A 21,977-nucleotide genomic window follows, 5' to 3' on the forward strand; every position below is an offset into this window, starting at 1 on the left:
GGGGAGGAGGAGGGGGAGGAGGAGAGGGAGGGGAGGAGGAGGGGAAGAAGGGGGAGGGAGGGGAGGAGGGGGAGGAGGAAAGGGAGGGGAGGAGGAGGGGAAGGAGGGGGAGGGAGGGGAAGAGGAGGGGAAGGAGGGGGAGGGAGGGGAGGAGGAGGAGGGAGGGGAGGAGGGGGAGGAAGAGGGAGGGGAGGGGGAGAGGGAGGAGGGAGGGGAGGAGAGGGAGGAGGAGGAGGAGGATGGGAGAAAAGAAGGCCCTAAAGAATATCACTGAAGGGTCTGGGTTTCATAAAAGACTCCAGTGGACAAAAAGCTCACCCCCCCCCCCCCCCCGGCCCATTTCCAAGTGCACCATTTCCAACAAAGCCCCCGGAGTGGTTGGCAGAAGTCCTGGCCACTGCCACCGCTTCCACATTTAAAGTTCTCCCAATATTGAGGAATGAACAAAATTGCCAAGAATGCAAAGATGGAATTTTAAGAAGCAACACAGGACTGTTTAAAGTTGCACACTGAACATCTTTAATCTTGATCCCGATCTCTGTGGTCACCCCTCGGACTTCCTGAGGCCGTAGCAGAAGTCAGAACAACCGAGCAGGCCGATTCTCCCCTTCCTCCGCCAGCCGTGCCCACAGGATAGGCCTCGCTTAATAGCAAGCTTCAGCGGGGGCTGTCTTTGCTGCTTGGAATGGGACAAAACTTTCTCTTTAGCCGGGCCTTCTCAGGATCGTGGTCCTGAAAATTTAGAGTGCGTAAGCCTCACCCAGGCAGCTTGTACAAAACATTAGCGTTGGCCCCACCTGCCGCACTTAAATTGAGCAGGCTTGAGGTAGAACCCCGGAGTCTGCATTTCGAGATGCATCTCCCACTTGCCCCACCCCCGCCACACACTGGGATGCCCATGTAGGCAGACCACACTCTGAGGGGCTGTGGGGAGGCTGGCCAGGGAGAGGTGTGCACCCACCAGCCCCGGGCCAAACTCTCCCAGCCTCCAGGCTGACCACCCAGAGTGAGATGAGACTCCAGCCCTCCTGGGTCCTGAGGTTGGCTGGTTTTCATAAAGAGGCCTCAGACACCTGCTCCTCGTCAAGTCCTAAGACAGACAAAGAGCAGATAACAGCTAATCGAACCTTGACACGTTTTGTAGGTGGCTTTTCTGCATCGAAAAAAAGAACAACAAAAAACAAACAAAAAATCCAAGGTCATGAGAGCAGCCCAGGGCTTCATTCTGGGCCAAGACCTCGAAGGTAAATCTAGCTCTAATTCCCCAGCCACAGATTCCTTGACCCTTTCCCAAACGTCTAGTCCTGTCCCCCACCCCCTACCCCAACTCCACCTGGAGCTATTCTGGCATGTTCTTCACTTCACGTTTCTCACTGTAACCCACACATGGTATAAGGTTGAACAAAGACATTTATTCGTAAAACCAATCCCCAACGGAGGAGAGGCTGTATCCATAGAAAGTAACCTGGTGATCCTTCGGAGGGCCACATACATACATTTGTGAGACCAGGGGCAAAACCAGACAGGGTGCTGCCGCAGACATCTGGGAGCTACCAATCCCACCAACAGAAAAGCAAAATGTCCTTTCCGCTCGAGAACACGGATGTACCAAGATGTCCTGTGAGAAGGCAATGTGGTCTGACATCCACGATGAAGTGATCAGGGAACAATGGAGGGAGCCTTTTTTTTCTACTCGGTGCTGGCTGTTTGCTTCCCACAGATCCCTGGCTAAAAGCTTAAGTGGTCCTCCGCCCTCCAGAGGGAGGGGGCAGGGTCAAATCCCCAGGCCTTCTCACATGCCCATCCTTATGCTCTGAATGATCTGAAAGATAGCTGAAAGAGGAAAACAAGACAGCTCAGATAGCAGGCAGCACACAGCTGGAAACCCAAGCCTACAGCGAACCCTGCTTCTGCTGACCCCTGGGCCCTTGACATGTTAGCATCCAGCTGATTAGATATTTCCTAACAAGGAGTTAAGTTAACAAGAGGTCAGTGAACTTCTTTAAAAAGGCAGCCTTGCTCTGTCTGCTGATGGATGCCTCGGGGATTTATAGATAACTCCTGCTAATTCCATCAGGAGTTCAGGCCAGAGATCCCTCAGGCGCTCACGGATTTGGCCCCCTTCCCCAGAAGTGTCCTGTGGCTGCTGGGGAGAGGGGACGGGGCTTTCATACAGGCACTGCACTCATTTCACAGGTCATCGAGGCTGCCTTTTCAAAACGGCAGTGACCTGGAAAATGAGCGGCCCCCGAGCAGGGAATGCAGGCCAGGTGCTTGGAGCAGATGCATCAAACCGGGCCCCTGGATGCCGGTAGCCCTTGATGCGAGATCTTCTGGCTGCCTGTAACTTCTCTGAAATGCCGCTACCTCTCATCCAGAGCCACCAGGATTTTTTGACCGAGGGGGTGGGGAGCCTGGAAGCCCACCTGGCACCCCCGCTTATCTTGCTAAGAGCGAGTTAGCTCCCCCAGCCCGGTTCTAGCTATTGGGGTTGAATGTGTCCCGGGGAAAATAAGGCCGCAGCGTCTTTGTTACGCCCTCCCCAGTGGGCAATGGTGGTCAGGCTTGATGAGGACGAGAACAGGTGAGAACTGTCACTACCACGTGCTGCGTGATTTCTTGGAGGTGAGGCTGGGTATCATTTCATTTAATCCCGTCTAAAAACAGGATAAACAGGGACGAGCTGAGCGGCCACGCTAAAGCAGGCTATCCAGAACCTTCGGGAAACAAGCCCTTGACATTCCATCATCTAACATTAGTGAGCACGTACTGTGCCCCAGGTACTGTGCTTTGGGTGTGCAGAGGTTAGTAACACACAGGGCCTTGGGGGATCTTCCTTGGACAGCTAGATTTGAAGGAAAGATAAAGCATGAATGCATTTTTTTCCCTAAAAAACCGAAACTAAACCAAAACAAAAACCCTGCACGCATCATCACTACTCTCCTAAATTGGATATACACCAAACCTGACATAATATTAATTTTTCACGAAGGTTCAGTGTGACCATAATGAAAAACAGTCATTGCTAAGACCCCGATGGAGTATTGGCGTGGGGTGTGCAAGGTATTTGATCTGAGACCCAAACAGCTCTGGTTGGCTGTGCTCATTTCTGCTTCTGCGTCCTTTATTTCAGTGATGATCTCCGCTCATCTCTCTGGTGTTAGCAAACCAGCCTGTGCTGGGCCCTCTCCTGTTACTATGTTGCTATTGACCAAGCTGAACACAAAGACCGTTTAGAATTACACAGAAAATCGAAGTTAGCCAGTTCTGTGTGAACTGTCCTCTCGAAGGAGTGAATTCAACAACTTGTGATCCTCCATTATGGTTGTGCTTGGAAGTTTCCTTGGCCCATCCCGGGTTTGGGGGTGGGTCTTGACAGCAGAAGTTGCTGAGGGGGTGAGAAAGTACCTTCCCCAAATGGATAAGCTCACAGAAATGGCTGACCTTCCTGTCCTCCCCTGCCAGGGCTGACAAGGAACAAACGTTAAATAAACATGCCGTATTCCGGTTCAACGGGAGTGCTGGGAGGCAGCTGTATATTGGACAACATTAAGAAAAAGAATATCTACATCTACCATGCCTCATGTTTTGTTCTTGGGGTCAGGGAAGCATCCCTAACCTTGACAAACAAGTCTACCGTGGAAGGGCAGGGTCAGATGGAACTAGGTCTGAATTCCAGTTCTTCACCGGACAGATTAGTTAACGTTTTCCAGACCGCCTCCTTTTGGGTGAAATGAGAACCATGGTGCTTGCGGTGCTGTCATAGGGATTAAACGATAACGACACGTAGGAAGGCTCTGCCTACACTGAGGGCTCGATGCGTGGGAGCTACTGCTATTGTTACCATCTCTCCGGTCATGACCGCTGCTTCTCCGTGCGTGAGCGCGAGACCAGAGCTCAAGTACCAAGTGCTACCTGCCTCTCCCTAGTGGTGTGAACTTCGGGAAACTCCCACACAGTTCCGGAGCCCTGCTTTCTCTACTGGTAAAGCTGTAGATAATGTGCATCTCAGAGGATGGCAAGGAATGAAGATCATGATAGAAGCAAAAAAAAATCTGCCCATAATAAAATGCTCAAAAATGTTATTTCTCCCTTCATTTTAGCCTTAGACAGGACATCGTTATCAGCGGAAAGTAGGTCAACAAGTAGGAAACAGTCTGTGCCTTAGGTCCATCATGCCCCATTAAGTTAATTCATGACTTCAAAAGTGCTTGGTAATGATAAAGCCACTCAATTCTCTTTTCGGAACGGTTGCAAATTTCTCTAAAGAGTCTTAGATGAGATTTTTTTTTTGTTTCGGAGTAGCAACACTTCTGGTAAAGCAACTTACCAGTTCCTAAGTCTGCTTTAAGAACTAATTAAAGATCACTCTTGACCCTACTGAATCCGTGAATTAAATGTAAAAATCTGATGGTCCTTAACAGGCGTACAGGTGACTCTTTAAAATGGAACCTGGTTGGAGAAATTACTTTGAATAAAGTCTGTTTTAAGTTCACCATTTGCCTTCACCTTTGAGATAAGGGAGAGTGGGTTGCGTTTATTATTCCTTTTTCAGTTGTATCAATGTCTTTAAGAAGCCTTCAACATTCTAGAGCAATTACGTTAATTGTACGTCTCTGTGCCTGCCAGTAATGACCCGCAGAGTCACCCTGGCTTTCCACGTGCTGGCTTCCCGAGGCAGCGACCAGGAAGGGAGCCAACAGTGGGTTCAAAGTGGGAAAGGAAGTGGGGAGTCTGGACCCTGACAAGTTAATAACTTAACAGTGGGTGAACAAAGCTGAGAAAACAGCCGAGCAGGCTGTAGGAAAGGGGCCGTGGGTAAGCCAGACAGCAGGGAAGAGAGATGCCAAGGAAAGGAGGGACAGGCAGACATTCCAGGTCAGGGCATCTGGCCTCGGGCAAGTCACTGGGGTTCAGAAAAATCCAGGCTAGCGCAGGAGCTACAGAATCCCCGGGCCCCTGCCCTCTCCAACCTGTGTTTGGCATCCTGATCTTTGGTGACCTCGGATGGTCACATCTCTCTTTTATTTAACCATCCCCTTCCAACGAAATCCTCAGGCTTTAGCACACAAGAAACATTCACACTCAACAATCAAATGAACCGGAACAATCCTCCCGAGTCCACATCTGCTACCAACAGGTGCCCTCTCTTCCATTTTGCAACCATTTCTAAAAAACTGTCTATACTCACTTTCTCCATTTCCTTGCTTTCAATTCCCACCTCAATCCACTTTATTCTAGCTCCTGCTCTCTTCACTCCACCGAAAATATCTCTTGCTAGGGACACAAAGCGCCTTCCATGTCACTTAATCCAATGGGCAGTTTCCAGCTACCTCCTGCCTGACTTCCTGACTCACCATTGTTGACCACTCCCTCCTATACCCTCTCATCCCTTGGCCTCTGTGACACTATATTTCCCTGGTTTTCTAGTTTTCTTCTCTTTGGCTCTTTACACTAAATGGGTTTTACAGGGGTCATCCTAACTCCATCTGACCAATAAACAAGAATAATGACACCTCTCGGTGAGCACTCGGGCTTTCTTCTATTCTCACTCATGTCTCACATTCTCACTTCCCGGGTGACTTCACCCTGCCCCACAATTTTAGTTGGCCCTTAGCTTTTGCTGACTCACCTATGTGTATTGCCAGCCCTGACTTCCCAGAGCTCCAGACCCACACCTTCCATCATTGAATTGATATCTACACGTAGGTGGCTCAAAGACGCTTCAAACTCAACAGGACCTTCTCAGGATCCCTTCCCACTGCCGAACTTGGCCTCGTTACCCTCCATCTTGCATATAAACTCAAAACGCAAGAGTCATCCTCGGCACCTCCAACTGATTACCAACACCTGTGGACTTTAAGAATCTTGTGATTATGCACCTTTCTCCCCGTCCCTCCAGAAACCACCTTCGTGCAAGTTACCGCCATCTTTCCCCAGACCCCTGCCATGACCTCCAACTGGTCTACCCTTGCTCTTCTGCAATATTTGCTCCATACTGTAGCTAGATTTATTCTTTAAATGAAAACAAGATTGTGTCATCCCTGTGTTTCAAGCACATCAAAAAGCTTCCTATTGCCCAATCCTTGATGTGGCCTCCATGACCTATATATCCTGGTCCTATCAACCTGTCCAGACGTATCTTATATTACTCTTCTCTCCTGGGCTAATCCCTCATGTTTTTAAAACTCTCTGCTCTTACTACAGGGCTTTTCCATATGCCACTCTTTCTGTACGAAATACTTCTCCCGCCCTACCCTATTGCCTAGTTTTCCTTTATAATCCAGAAGTTATTTCTGCAGAGAAGCTTTCTTTGACCATCTGAGGCAAGAGTTCTCAAACCTGCGTGTGTATGGTAGTCTCCTGAGGATGTGTGAAAACAGAGGCTGGGCCCCACCTCCAGAGTTTCTAATCCAGTGGGTCTAGAGTGGGAAATGAAAATGCGTATTTCTTTTTAAGTAGGCTTCAGGCCCAGGGGGGAGCCCACTGTGGGGCTTGAACTCAGGATCCTGAGATTAAGACCTGAGCTGAGATCAAGAGTAGGATGCCTACCTGACTGAACCACCCAGGTGCCCTGAGAATGTGTATTTCTAACTGGGTCACCGGTGATGCTGAGGCTGCTGGTCCAGGGACCACACTTTGAGAACCACTTGCCCAGCCTTTTGCCTTATATGCTTTCACAGCTTTACATGTCTCTCCTCCACTTTCATGACTGAAATTGCGCAGGTTTCAACATGACTACTTGGTGAACTTATGTTGCTTCCCCACCAGACTGTAGGCTCCAGGACAGCAGGGACCGTGGATGATTTTGCTCATGACCACCCTGGGCCTAGCTCAGCACCAGGCACGTAGCAGGTCCTCAGTAAATATTTCTTGGAGGAAAATGAAAGGTGAATAATTGCAAAGAGCATGGAGGAAAACACATATTATAAACCTCAGAGAATTATTTTGCGAACCAAGAAACAACGTCAAATAACTGCTTTTAGATTCCGATGTTGCAAGAGCTCGGTCTTTGGCGGGGAAGGAAAGTCATGAAAGACCATAAACTCCTTAAGGCCTGGGACTGTGTCATCCCAGCCCACTCTTACCCTGGAGATAGACCTACCTCGGCTAACTGGGAGCGCCAGGACACAGGGGTGACAGAAGGGAGACAGCTAGAGAGTGGGAGGCTGCCGGAGTTGCCTGCAAGATAACAGGAAGCTTCAGAAGGCCACTTTTATTGAAAATAAGGTTGATGATAAGCGAGCTCAAGAGAGTTGCTGAGAAGAGAGATTGAGAGAGGCCACAGGAATACCATTGAGGACAAGACCACTCTAGAAATCACATCATTTTGATTATTTTCCATTTAAAAAATGAAAAAGCGGGTAGGAAAAAGTATAGGTCCTGTGAGAGACAAGTAGAAACGTCAAGAAAGGAGACGTCGCAAAGGCGGGTTAAGCTCTCAGGAAGAATCAGCACAAAGGGAGTCGAAGGCATGATGCTATTTCCGGTAGCATTTCCTGGTAGCGTCTCCAGAGATGGAGACGAGGGGAAAGACAGAGGTGCCTGGGATAGAGGGCAGAAAGGCACTGTGAAGAGAAGGGACGTTAGCAAAGAGCGTGATGCCCTTTACCCACAGTAAAATGGCAGACAGCAGAAACGCTCTTCGAGCCGCAGACCAGACACAAACCCAAATGCTCCATGAGGCACAGGGTACAGGGCATGGAACAAGGGAGGATGCAGGTCACCTTGAGGGAGCCAGTGGCTGAGGAGACATCTTTTCCAGAGTGTCCATGTCAGGTCTCGAGGCAGGAGTTTCTCGGCAGAGGCATGTCCTCAGTCTTCCCTTTGTGGTGAAATAGAAGACCTTCTCCAAGGCTGCCCAGCTCCTCAAACATCCTGCTTGTCAGTCTCAGGGGAGTGACAGCCACTTTGGGTGTCACAATTTCGAGACAGTTCTGGCGGTCTCCAGGAAAGGCCAGTGTTTTGGGTCGACCTGTAGACATGGTGAATTTGTCCTGGAGCAAGGTCCAGAAAAGGGTAAGGAGGTCGGGTGCCCCGGTGGCCCAGTCAACAAGCAGCCCATGGCTGGGTCAAGGCTTTATCCATCTGGGAGCAGACCCAGGATGGCTGTATACGTGGAACCTCTGGACAACGCACCTTTTCTGGCAGGGAAAGTAGGAGATGTTTTAACAGGAATTCTTTTCAATACATGGTCATATGCTGAAGGCCTAAGGTGGGTGGAAACCTTCTGCTTGGTAGTACTTTTGGGAGAAGTGGTAAGAGGGAGGGAAGGCAGTGTAATAGGGTTTCGAGTTCAGGTTTGGGTACTGGCTCTCTCACTCTTTAGCTGTGCGATGCTAGCTGATTTCCTCTAGGAGCCTCAGTTTTACGATCTGGAAAAACGAGTACCATAGCTCCTTCGTAGGGATTATGTGACGAGAAGAGAAAATATACGTGTATAGTAAGTAGCCAAGACAGTTGTATGAACAGGTCCTGCTCATCCCTATTAGCTAGTTTATATAAAGAATTCTTTCTAGAAATAGAGAGGAGGCTCCCGCTGCCCCTACAGAGGTGACCCCACCGACCTCTGGCTGACATCACCACAGCTTCCTCAGGATCTCAGAGCTAGTATGCTCCCCCCTACAAGTTTTCTTACCACCATAAAGCAAAATCACTAGGAAGATCCAAATGTTATCTTTCTTTCTCTGTGAGCATTCAGAGTCTTGGTCAGAACCTTGCCTGGGAGGCTGAGATGTGGGGAGAGAGCGTGACTAAGGGCCATGAATATAATGACTAACAATCAACTCCCAAGGTCCTAGGAGTTAGGGACCATTCTCATGTCTTCTAAGAATGGGAGAACCAAGGCTTAGAACGGGCGTAAGCTGGATAAGGCCACATGGCTAGTAGGTGGCAGAGCTGGGTTTCAAACCCAGGGAGGCTGGCCCTGGAGCTGGCACACACGTGGCTTGATCCTTTCCCTCCTCCACACTGTTCTCAGCAGAAACAGTAGGTCCTAGGAAGGAGAGGGGTGTTGGCCCTTCCAGAAATGGAGAGGCCTTCTGTACAGGGAGATCCTTGGACCACCTGAAACATGAGACTGGGGAATGGGAGGGATTCAGGCCCAGGCAAGAACATCTCAGGGAATCACTTCTTCATATCCGTTCTGAATAGGCTGTCCTGAAAAATGCCCTGGTCTATGACATGCTATCTCTCCCACCTCCCCTGTGTCCACAGGCAGATTCCCTGGGGGATACGGGAGCCTACAGCCCCTTAACCGACAGACGAAAGCAATGTCCCTGCCCAGAAACAGTGTGACTACTCACAACTCATGTGCCAAATAAACCTAGCAGGCCGTTTGCTCAGAGGCATGAGCTCTGTCATGACAGAGGCCAGCTCCGGGCCAGACGCAGCTTCCTATTTGATGGGCAAAGAGGGTCCAGATGTCTGTTCCTGTCCAGGGATGGAAAAAACCCAGAATATCCAGCAACACCGGAGGTACCCCCTACACAAACACAGACAAAGACACACACTCGCAAACACATACACACACACAAACGCACATCCGCTCACACTCTCAAGCGCACTCACAAATGTAAACACACACAAATATGTACACACTCACACATATGCACACTCACAAATGCACACACACGCCTACTCACACACACACACACACACACACACACACTCACACAGATCCCACTTCCACCAGAACAGCTGCTCTTTCATTTGTTCCTAAGATATGAACAGAGTTTGGCTGCTTGTTAAAAACAGGCTAAAAACCACTAGTCAAGATGTTTTCTTCTTAAAATACACTTAATTTTTTCTAGATTATAAAAGTTTTCTGTATTTCTCTATATTATAAAAGTCATATATGCTCACACGGGGAAATAGAAAAGTCTGAAGGAAATAACAGCCACTCGTTAATCCTATTACCCGAGAGGTTCCCCTTTGATGGGGGATATAAGCTCATCAGTTTCAAGAATGCTCAGGCTTCAGTAACCATTAAAATTCTCATAATCCCTAATTAGGAAATGAATATCAGGCTTGGCCAGAGAGAGAGAAATAAAATTGAAATTAGGAATACATGAGGGAGAAATGGTCTGAGGGAGGGAGCTGGGGCACGGCTGATGTGTGAGAGTTTCCCTCTGGGAATCAAGGGATAATAGGAATTAAACGGGGACTCCATTAATCCCAGTAGAAACCTCAGTGAGGGGTAAGGACAGGGGAGGGGACAAGCAGGTTGCAAAGAGCCTGGTCTCGGGCCGCTGCCATCTGTCACCGTGCAGTTTCACACGGGGCTCGGAGAAGGGAAATCATGCTACAGGATCACAAGATGCGCGTATATGCTGACTAAACAGGCCGATTGTCTGGACAACGAATCTCGTGGAGTCCAGGGGGCATTCTGGTCAAAGAGGAAAGCTGGGAATGCGGAAGACAGTTGTCCTGTGAACCCCGTGGCACTCCCATCACGGAAAGGCCAGGGATGGCAAGGGGGAGCACGGGACCCCGCTGTCCACACCAGGTGTAGGATGGACATTGTTAATCAATTGCAGCACACTTCCCCCCCCCCCCCCCCCCCAGCTTGGGCGTGGCCTCAGAATCCTTGTCTAGAAAACTCTTAAAGGAGCTGAGGACAAAAGCAGAGGAAAATCCAGGGTTACAGCAGGGTGACTGGCTTCATTCATGGTCTGGGGCAGTGCATCAGGACTGCAAGTGTCTCCCAGAGATAGCGGCGGGCCGGTCTGAGCGACGGCATCTTTGCCGCCTCAGACAGACATTCTGGGTCACACTTGTCTCGGAGTCTCGAGATAAAAACCAGCACTCTTCAGAAGCTATCACACGGTTCTCAAAGAGGCAGGTTTGAAACCAAGGGCCAGGAGAGACAGGATGAGGTGCTTATCTGGAAAGAGGCCCCACTGCCTGCAGAAATGGAAGACAGTGTTTTTATAAAAAGAGAAGAAAAACACAGCAGAGTCTCTAAGGGGGGCTGGGCGGGGGGCGGGATGCTTCAATCCTTAAGGCTTCAGTGTGGATCTGGGGCCCTAGGAAATCAAGTAAAGACAAATGTAACCAGTTAAAAAGGCCCAAGCAAAACAAATTCCCAGGCCAAGCAAGACTTGAACAAGAAAAGTTTGGAATAATTATCTGAGGACACTCATAACTCATAACATAAACCTCATATGACGTTTTCTCGTAACAGGTTTTCTGAGAAACAGGTTTCAGATTTCTGATAGGATGTATATACTAACAATACAGCTAGTTACCAAATTATACAAAACAAAGAACCATATGGCCCTGAGATGTCCTCTATCTGGATAATACTGTGTCTCAAAAGAACGTACTGTTCCCAGAGCTTTTGTATCTCACCAAGAGAACTTTTATAGCAAAACATTGGTGTATTCAGGTGGAGATATCAGAAATAGATATTTCTGATGTTGACGTAAACTACAAACCCCTGTTTGTTGATTTTAGTCTGTAGGTGGGTTCCTCCTTTCCCCTGCGTGGGGAGGTCGGGAAGATTTTGAAACTTTATCATGGAAAGATAGGCTCACACCCTCGGAATGGAATGTTATCAAACTGCAGACACTCATCCTTGGAGCGAAGAGGCCGGGCCTACCGTTGAAGAGCGAGACCCATGTGAGTGGCTGAGCCTTGCTCATGGGCTGCCCACGGAAGGCCCAGCCGGGAAAGATGTAAAGCAAATGGAAACCTGAGCCCCCCCATGGCACACCAGTCCCTCCCACCCACGGTGCCACTATCGGGGCTACGCTGATGGGGATGGTGGTAGTGACTGAGGCTGCAGGTGTCCAGCTGTGGGCCAGCGCTTAATATCCCCGGAGCCAGTCAATGCCCTTTGGAGGGGCTACTCTTATCCCTAGTTGATCAATAAGGAAATCGATACAGAGAGTAAATAACGTGTCCAAGGCTGTCCAGCTGACAGTGAATCTTAGGCTTTGAACCTACCTCAGGCAGATTCCAGAACTACCCTCCTCTCTGAGGCCTCTTCATCTCTCATCCTGTTCCTGCCAACCGGTCAGGCTTCAAAGAAGCGTCTTGCCTAAGAGCCCTTTTGCAATCATGGAGAGTGGAAATTTACTTACTCTGAAGAGGGGTGCATTTAGATAGCCTCCTTCCAACTGCATGTCAACGGGGTAATGTATTAGAGGCTACCACCGTGTACCTGGGCTGGACTCACATCTTGGGGGCCTCAGGGCAGCCCCAGGAGGTCTGGTGCTCTTATCTGATTTCCTGATGAGGGGGTGAGTGTTCCCTGGGTGCATGTTTGCGCCAGGGGCCTCTGCGTTCTGTACCCTTGCTGCTCTCCTGGTTCTTCTCCCTTCTTTTTTGTTATCTTGTTCTTATCAGCACCGCAGGCATTAAAGGCATGTGTGGAGAATGAGGAAGGCCACAGGGAAGAAGCCAAGAAGCAAGGGGTCAAGACTGCTGTGACACATCACTCCCCATATAGTTAAGGGGTCCTGTGACCTCTTGGAGGTTCGTTAACTTGTTTTGTTTCCACACAAAGTGGCCAATAAGAGTGCATGAGCCTAAATGCCAACGTTTCCCCGGTCCTGATCCTTTCCCACAATCTCGCCAGGAGAACGGATACGATGTGCATTCCTTATTACTTGCCTGACCCAAATATTTACCTATCCTAGGTACACGGACACTATTTCTAAAAAGAGCACTTTGCCCAACCAATCATCATGGGAAGAATGGGTCAACAGAGTGAGGTGATGGGAGCGTTGTCTTTCAAGAGAATCAGATCATTGATCAGCACCTTCGTTAATATTGGAAGCTTTCATATTTTCCCCGTCTGTATAAAAATATACAACATATGAGCCGCCAGCCACCTGGCCTCAGAGAGAATAGTGACACGAGGCTTCCGTCATCCTCTCACCAGGAAGGCTCGTGACATGAGGCAGAGGAACCCACAGACGGCATGGCTAGCTGTTAGGACATGACACTCTCTTAAATATAGAGAAGACACTGGCCCCACAACCTGAAGGAGGAGAAACTCAAGAAGGGCAGTAGGCTCTGCAAGACGAACTGAATCGTGACTAATCCCAGCGAGGTGGCAACCGGGACAGACCTAAAGGAGTTATTGTGTTTTTCATGACATGTTTGGCTTAGAAAAGCACGCGTACAAAGATAGAAGGAAGGGCACAGCACCAAGGACAAGCTGAGAAGAGTGACACATTTCTGTGAGAACAGTGCCTGACTTGAGCTGAGGCTTGCAGGGGAAAAAAAAAAAAAAAAAAGAAATTAAAAAAAAAAAAAAAAAAAAAAAAAAAAGAAAGAAAAAATTAAAGGTGGGTTAGTGGATTATTTTTAGTTACGATTAAAAAAGAGATGAAGCCCATTACTTAGGGATCATGGTAACATGTTAACCAACTCCTAACTAGCCTCTCCATAAAAGCAACGCGGTCTTGACGACAAGGATTTAAAGAAGCGACACCGGGAGAGAACAGGCTGTGAAGACAGGGGGGGTGTGGCATGCTAGTAAGTGCTGTGTCCTCTTAGCCACTTTAAATCCACGTCTCTGGGCCCTGCGGGCTCCCATTCCAGCCCCCTGATAGATCTCCCATCCCAGAAAGGATAACAGAGCCAATGTACTTGATCCCTGAGAAAACGAATGGAGACTGGGAGGGTTCCAAGAGACTGCTGTCAGCAGATGTCCCAATTTACCCGGAAGTTGGGGGGGGGCGGGGGGAGGAGATACAGTTCCTACTATATAGACGGATAGCCTGGCAAGATTTTAATTAAAGTGTAACTTAGGGAAGGTTTTCAAGCCCTTTGAAAAGGGTGGATATTGAGAACTAACACCGGTTTGAGAAAAACAGACCAAATCACTTTATCGACTTAACCCCCTCCATGTGCTACCTCACGGTGCAGACTGGGGAGGGCACCGGTTAATATGTATCTGGACGCCAAAAAAGAAAACAATACTGGCTCTGTACCTTTGTAGTCCCTGACAACACGGGCTGCGTGATGACTCACAGGTCCTTGCCACTGGGCTTTGGCCATTCTTGAGCCCGGCACACTATCTCAAGTCTATGTGCCTTTGTCACGTAGTAATCTCTCATGTGGAACGACCTTTCCTTTGTCTGGCTGTTTGTCCTTCAAAACTCACCACAAATGGCACCTCCTCTGGGAAGCTTTCTCTTCTGCTCAGTATGACTGAGAAGTCCCCACTATGGTCTGATTGTGTTCTCCCATATCCACGTGCTGGAATCCTGATGTCCAATGTGATGGTGGTAGAAGGTGGGAGCTTTGGGAGCTGATTAGGTCATGAGGGTGGAGACCTCATGAATGGGATCAGTGCTCTTATAAAAAAGACCCCACAGAGCTCCCTACCCTTTCTGCCATGTGAGGATACAATATGAAGATATGAGGAGAGGTCTGCGACCGGAAAAAGGGTCCTCACCAGACCAGGCTGGCACCCTAATCTGATTTCCAACCTCCAGAACTGTGAGCAGTAAATTTCTGCTACTTCTAAGCCACCTAGCCTGTGGTATTTTGTTATAGCAGCCTGAGCAGGCTAACACAGTCCCTTATCCGTGCCCACCAAGCACTCTGGGCACTCTGCTATCATAGAACTCTTGCCCTAGGTACAACTGACAGCTTCCTTATCTGCCTCTCCCGTTGCCTGCAGCCTCCTGAAAGTGGTTGTTCCAAAGCCTGGCACAGTGCCAGGCACACAGCGGACCCCGCCAAGCCCCCAAGACACAACGATTGTTTGTACAAGTTTTGCAGAGAGGTTCAAAGTCAACCTGGAGGGAGTTGTCTCGAATTGTGTTCCATGGGCTTCTCCAAGTCTAGACTTTATCAGTGACTTGGAGGTACAGTATACTTTCCGAGACTATGAAGCTGGCAAAGAAAGATGATTAGATAGGAGGCTCAAGGTTCAAGATCTAACAATCTACAGGCTGGCCATAAGGCCTGAAAGGGCAGATCACCTTTTCACATAGATTTATTTTTCTTGATTTTTGTATGGCTTGCTAAAGGTACATGGTTTTTTGTTCGTTTTGTTTTTGGGTGAAAATCAGAGACCAATCATCTGAGGCAATGCACGGCAGACGAATATGCAGGCAGTGATGGAAATGCTGCATTAATGCACCATATTCCTCGGAATTTTGTACAGCGTTCTGAACTACGCATCGCTGATGAAAGCGATACGCTGACCATATCATATGTCACTGACCATATCGTACATGATAATGCAATTTCGGCAAGCCATTTACTATGTATGTTCTTCTGTATTTCTAGACTTTGTGGCTATGCTATAAAAAGACAACTGACAACCAACAATAAAATTTTAATAGAAATATTCATGAAGCTTTATATTAGGTCTCAAGAAAGTCAGCTGGATATCTATAGTATGGGGAACATCTTGCTGTACTCATCCATCCACCCATCCGTGAATCCATTCAGCCAACCACACTGAGCACTCGCTATATGCTAAATACTTGTAAGAATCTACCGGTTTAGTGGAAAATAAACATTCCCTTCCCTGAGCTTATGTCCCAGCAGTGGGAAATATATAATAAAGAAGCAAAGTAAATAATGTCATACGTTGATGAGGGTCATGAACAAAATAAATAACGTGTGATGGGGTAAGGGACAGCTCTGGATTGGGGGGAGGTATGTACATGCTTCTCTGAAGCTTGTAGAGCACTTATGTTAAGGAGAGTTTGGAGGGGCCAGGCTATCCTTTAGCTCGATGTGAGTCTAGGATGTGCTGTGACTGCTGAAAATAAACTGAAGCTTGGGTCACATTAATAGAAGCAGAGTGATGGGATCAAGGGCAGTGGCAATCCTAATGCCTCTGTAGCAGTCACACCCCTTCTAGACCAACTTCTACAGCTGCAAATGTTGTATACTTTAAGACACTCATGGAGTGTACCCAGAAGAGGGGTCTAGAAACCACATCTTTTGAGGCTAGGTTGAGAGAAGTAGGGAGAAGTTGAGAGAAGTAGTTTGCGGAATTTAAACTCATCTTTAAAATATCCGAAGAGTCAAGATGATTCAAGATGTTCAGAAGAGAATGAGTCCATGCCTTGTGGTTTTAGGAGTTCGCACCTGAACTACTGAAAAGATAGTTCAGTGTAGTTCAAAAGGTGCAAGAGGTCTCTAACATAACTAGAGCTGTACAGAAATGGGATAGGTGTTTTGAAGAAGTGAGCCCTCCACCCTCAGAAGTATTCCAGTAGAGGTTGGCTAAACTCTGTTAAAGAAGAGGGATTCCCTGTATTGGGTAAAATATTCCCTTCGAGTCACATCCTTGGGAATGGGGTGCGCAGTTTTGCTTCTTCGAGTGAGAGATCTCGGGAACCTCGGAAGGCCTGCCTTGTTAGAAGTAGCCCCACTATTCCTCACTTACCACTATCTTAGAGACCCAACCCATGGGGACCAGGAATTACAAGACTCCCAGTAACCAAATTCAACTAGAGACAACTGCATGATCCTTTGCTCAAGCCTCCCCTGTGTGTGCACATGTTTGCACGTGAGTGTAAGCAAAGCTCTCTGAACTTGGCCACCTTTCAGTGTGAGGTGACTGTACCTTGAGGCTCAGGTCAAAGGCTCAGTTCTATTTATGAGTTCTGTAGAGTTTCCTCTGAGAAAGGCATAAAGCCTCTCCCTTTCTCTGCAATCTGGATCTACCTTGGGTAGACAGACAGGTGTTCCACTTTCTGTTCTAAATGCCCTTTTTAGGCTGTGTTTTACTGAACTCTAAAGTGTAAACAGCCAGTTTAATTGCTCAGTGTAATCATTTTATGATTATGATTTGATAGGATATCAATTTTGTCTCTACTCATATTTGCTCTACTGGACTAGAGACCAAATCAAAACCCATTAAGATGAAGGCTTCAGGCAGAGATTAACTTGAATCCCAGAACAATGTGTGTGTGTGTGTGTGTGTGTGTGTGTGTGTGTATACTTTTTTTTTTTTTTTTGTCTATTTTCTTGTGAATAAAACCTGTGTTTTTGAAGGACAGAGGACAGCATGGTCTATGAAGTCAGCGAAAAACCCATACCTGAGCCACAGACAACAAAAACAAACAGTGCCAACAGCCATGGTCCCACAGGATATTTCTCTTCTTGCGGCCTCTGAAAGGGAATGGGGTAAAGTAAGATTAGGTTCATTCATTCAGGAAACATTTGTGGGGTACTACTAGACCCTACTAAAGATTGGGAATACCACGATGGGTGAGATGGATCCATCCTCAATGCCCAATGGGCAGGGAATAGCTGAATAAAGCCAATTGTGAAGGATCCAGATAGGTGTGAAAAAAATTAACCAATAACCTTATTTATACTCTTATAACTCAGCGCACTTGGCACCCTTAAGTATTCTAGGGACAGATGGGGTATAAGTCCCAACTGATACAGTGATTTGGGAGTCCCAAATGAGAGTCCTAATAATTGCTTCCATTTGTTGAAGGCACACTGGATGCCAGGCTCTATCCTAGGCAATCTACAACCACTCTTTCCACCACTCACAACTCCATGCCAGGCAAGTGTTATCAACTCCATTTTGTGGTTGGGAAACTGACACCCAGAGTTTGTGAATTTGATCAAGGGCTGGGATTCAAATTTAGACTTGCCTCATTACAGAGCCTGGGTGGTTTCCACTAACAGAATCATCTTAAATTCCCGAATCTGTGGATTCCAAATAAGGTCACAGAACAGCCATTTTCTCAAAACCTTCCACACGCCAAGAACATGGGGAAGGTGAGTGCTGTGGAAATTCTCAGAATGGCGGAAGCACCACAGCAACGGTGAGCACGTATGCAAAGGAGCAGCATTTTGTAATGAGAAAAGTTCCTCAACCCAAATGAAGCTTACACTTTGAAGAAATCTCTTCCTTCCCTGGGGAGCAGAATGGCACTACTGTGCCCACATGAACCCAGTCCCTGCACACCTCCTGCTCCCCTCAAACTAAAAACACAGACGTAATAAGAACAACCATCCACAACCCCTCTAGGTCTATTTGCAGGTACGGCTTGGTCCTTAAAATCAAACCAATGGGGGTGTCTGGGTGGCTCAGTCAGTTAAGCGTAGAACTTCAGCTCGGTCACGATCTTACGGTTTTTGGGTTCGAGCCCCACGTCGAGCTCTGTGCTGACAGCTCAGAGCCTGGAGCCTGCTTCGGATTCTATGTCTCCCTCTCCATCTGCCCCTCCCCTTCTCGCACTCTGTCTCTCACTCTCTCGTGAATAAGTAAACATTAAAAAAAATCAAATCGATCAAGGAAAAACTATTTTTTTTTGAGAGAGGCATCCAAAAAAATAGCGATCTTCTCCAATAAAAAGGGAGATGTTAGAGTGAGGAAAATAACTCACTAACGTTTCCTCACGTGTGTGAGCCAGAAATAGGCTGTTACCCACGTCAATACAAGAATTCATTTTATTATAAATAAGGCAACAATTCTTCGGTTCTCAGCTTACCTGTTACTTTCTGAGACAGCCTTCTCTCTTCTACCTCAAGTGGGTTCCCTTACCACTTAAATCGCCATGTATGTTTTCTTCACAGCATTTATCCCAGTTTGTATCTCATGTTTATTCTCATGATAACGTGTCTACTGTCTGTCTCTCCACCGGACCCTACCCCACCAGGGCAGGCACTGTGTCTCTTTCACGTGTCAGTGTATATAGCAATGCCTGGCACAGGACTTAAACATAGTAGGTGCTCAATAAGCGTTCACTGAAGAATGAATAAGCACACAAACGTCATTAAATATGGCTTCTTAGGTCAAGCAGAGTAAAGACGGGATCTAGGAAGGATATTACCTTTTTTGTAAATACTTCCTAATTGGTGATAGGGTTATCCCTGACTCTCTCCATACCAGAGTAGAGATTAAAGTGTTAGTGGCAGGCAGACTCCAAGGATTAAAACCCTTCGATTCTCTGTCCTCGACGAGCTTGTTTCCACCACCACGCCTGCACAAACAAATCGCACTGCAAGGGAATAGGTGCCCGCTCTTGACCAGACAAGGACAAAATCAGTCTTACATAACTGCGTAAGATAACTTGAACCAGTGTTGTCACTGCGTCATTCTTTGGCACCTAACGCCAGGTCAAGGCCAGATCACGTAAATAACAGAGATATCAAATAAAGTTACCTGAACAGAGTGCGGCACTCACCCCGTCCCCACCCTCTTTCACTAACTTCCTAACCCATCTGTCACGGTTGACCAGAAACCAGTTCTGTTGCTGTCATCCCACTAACGCTGTATAAAAAGCTCATTGATCTCCAGCAAAGCCAACAAGTGAATTCAGGAGCCTGTAAATGAATTACTGGCCTGGTGCAGATAGCAGTGGAGTCCATTATTTTTCCTTTGCAGAAAAACACAAATTATCAACGTGCAGAGCTTGGACTATGTAATACAAAAATCTGTTTGATGGCATTTTCCAGTGACTCGATATGATCTGGGGACTTTCAGAGCTCAAGAACACCAATATATCCTTTTTTTTTGAGAGCTCTGAATTCCTGTTTTGGAAGCGGTACCCAGCACAATCCCTTTGGGGCAATTCACCTAAGCCTGAATCTATCGCTGGTAAAGGTAAGAGAAGCAGCAGAATCTTGCAAATGACATGGTTCATTTCAAATAGGAGTATGTTACTTCCCTCATAATGTCAGGGGCTCGTTTCCCCCATGATTATATACTAGCAGGGTAACTCAGAACTCTGAACTTTAAATCCCCTTCATTCTGGAGAAGTTACTACCGTATTATCACAAAATGATTACTTCTTTGTTTTTTGGATATATCTGCTACCTGGGAGAATAATATCGATTTACTCCATAGCTATTAGCTAATGAAATACTGAAGCATCTGCATACAATTGAAGGGGTTTATTTCTGACTGCTTATGCTGACTTTTCAGTTCGAATCTGTTCATATGTTCCCAATTTCCTCCCAAACAAGTTATCTCTTGCAAGTTACTTCTTTCAAAGTATAATTGGGTTTGACCTGTAATTAGGAAAATGAGATTTAGGGCTTAAAGTACTTTGGTTTTCTTTTTGGATGCTGGCCTATTTACAATAAAGTTAACCAAAAGGCTCTCCTAGCCAACTGAAAATAAACATACATCATGGCTTGGTTTGGGAGCCTTTCATTACAAATGTAGTAGGGCCGTTTGAACATCCTCACAGGTACCAGGCACTTCTGAAGGGCCCCAAGCCATGGTATATCCGAACCTATTAAAATTCACTCACACCATAGATTAAACATTCGTCCTAATGTAGCTTTGAAAGTTGAGTTGAGTTGAAATGAGAGTAACTACATTTCCTAGATATTTAAATATTTTCCTCCAATTTTTAAATTTTCTTTTCTTATTTTGAAGCCACTAACTCGCCCTCTCCCCTCCCCCAGGTCTCAAACACCTTTTAATGGTCTTGAAAAGCTAAAGGTGGCTGACCTTGAGTTCACCAAGCCGGGATGGATAACTTAGCTTTGCAAATCAGTTACCGTGTTGCTACTTTTGCAGTGGGATATGTTGTCAACTGAGTTTAGTTCATAACTGTTAGTTCTGTAGTTTCTTAGTTCATTCAAAAGAACCACACAAATGGAGATTTTCAGTACCTCAGCTAGTCTGTATGATATCTAGGAAGAAGTGACCTCCTAGGGATATAAAACCCTAAGTGCTTTAACACCGATTAAAATTTGTTTCTCAAGGTCAATTTGGACAGCAAGGTTTGTTTTTCTGAGTAAAAAGAAATAGGAAAAATAGATCTATGTGAAAAATGGTTCCAATTCAATGGTATATTAGCATGTTACTGTTCAGTCACAACTAAATGATCTAACTCCCAATGAGAGAATTTCCAGCATAAGTTAAGCCTGGAACTGTGGATAAAGCTCTGAGTAGAACAGACTTTGATCCTAAGATTTCTCTGCCGTGGTACTACTCAGTTTTGCAAGAATTCTGGTGTGATCATTGCAGCTCTAGCTTTTTGCTCAGTTACTCAAACCAGGATCATTTCTTTGGCTAAAAGGAAGTGCCTCATCAGGTCTGCGAGCTTTTCCAGCCAAACCCAAAACTTCAGCTGGACTTCACTTAAGTGTCTGGGGTAACAGATTCCAGGCATCTTGGCTCACAGACTTGGAGACCAACACTGCCCAACAACTCATCCCAGGCATGTCTCTGAGTGTCCAAAATCACGGACCTGGCATTTTCTCTTGAAGACATTCTGCTTTGCTAAAACTAACCCTGGTGCATAAGGCACAGATTTTACTTTAAAGTCCAGTTACAAAGCTTTAGTCTCCAAAGTTCTGGATCATACCATCAGGATGAGTCAGAATTTACAGGGTGAACAAGAGTAATGTTGCATTTAAACTTCAGCCCGGTAGCGAGAGGCCTCCCTGGAGAAGAGGATTAGGAGAGAAAGGAGGATGGAGGGAAACATGGGTCTGAACCTCATTTCGCACTTTGCGCCCCTCCAACTTATTCAGCGCCATAACAAAGAGGCTGGAGGGGAAACCTTATCCTGGTGGGTGTCTATTGAGGGTGGAGGCCAGGAGTCGGAGCTTGGAAGGGGGTGATGATAGGAGGCCTCCATTTACCTGCTCATTCATTCATCGAACGTTCTAGCACCTACTGGGTTCCGGGTCCTGTGTCACGCAGTTGGTTTAACTGTTCCTGAAGAATGGGACTTTCCGTTTTTCCCGGAGACAAAGGCCCAGTTCTCTCCTGGGGAGGCTCTCCCGCGCCTCCGTGGTAGCCCCGGCGGCCACCCCCTGAGGGGCCACCACCGACCCGGCCCTCGCCGCCCGCCAGGGCTCCGCGAGGTCCGCGCCCCAGAGCCCGGCACTCGGCGCCCACTCTGCGGGACCCCGCGGGAGGGGCGGGCCCGGGCCCGGGCCCGGGCCGGGGAGCGGGGAGGCCGGGCCCCGCGCCCGCCACCCGCCCGCCGGCCCCGCCCAATAGACACCCACCAGGATAAGGTTTCCCCTCCAACTTATTCAGCGCCATAACAAAGAGGCTGGAGGGG

At 47.4% G+C, this 21,977-nt stretch overlaps 1 protein-coding gene across 10 annotated transcripts in view; it reads right to left on the bottom strand.

Moving 5' to 3' along the window:
• Positions 1-428: 428 nt before the first annotated feature.
• Positions 429-21,977, bottom strand: part of SERP2 (stress associated endoplasmic reticulum protein family member 2) — a 23,255-nt gene continuing 1,706 nt past the window's right edge. For 3 of the 10 annotated variants that reach the window (XM_049647457.1, XM_049647460.1, XM_049647462.1), the window contains exons 3-5: positions 17,025-17,097; positions 7,728-7,975; positions 1,393-1,833 (exon numbers count right to left, since the gene is read on the bottom strand). In XM_049647457.1, coding sequence (XP_049503414.1) covers positions 7,776-7,975; positions 17,025-17,097 — 273 coding nt within the window. In that variant the 3' untranslated portion in view covers positions 1,393-1,833; positions 7,728-7,775. The other 7 variants (XR_007461232.1, XR_007461233.1, XM_049647458.1 and 4 more) reach the window with 7 other exon arrangements.

Source organism: Panthera uncia (assembly GCF_023721935.1).
Source record: "Panthera uncia isolate 11264 chromosome A1 unlocalized genomic scaffold, Puncia_PCG_1.0 HiC_scaffold_16, whole genome shotgun sequence".
Lineage (NCBI taxonomy): Eukaryota > Metazoa > Chordata > Mammalia > Carnivora > Felidae > Panthera > Panthera uncia.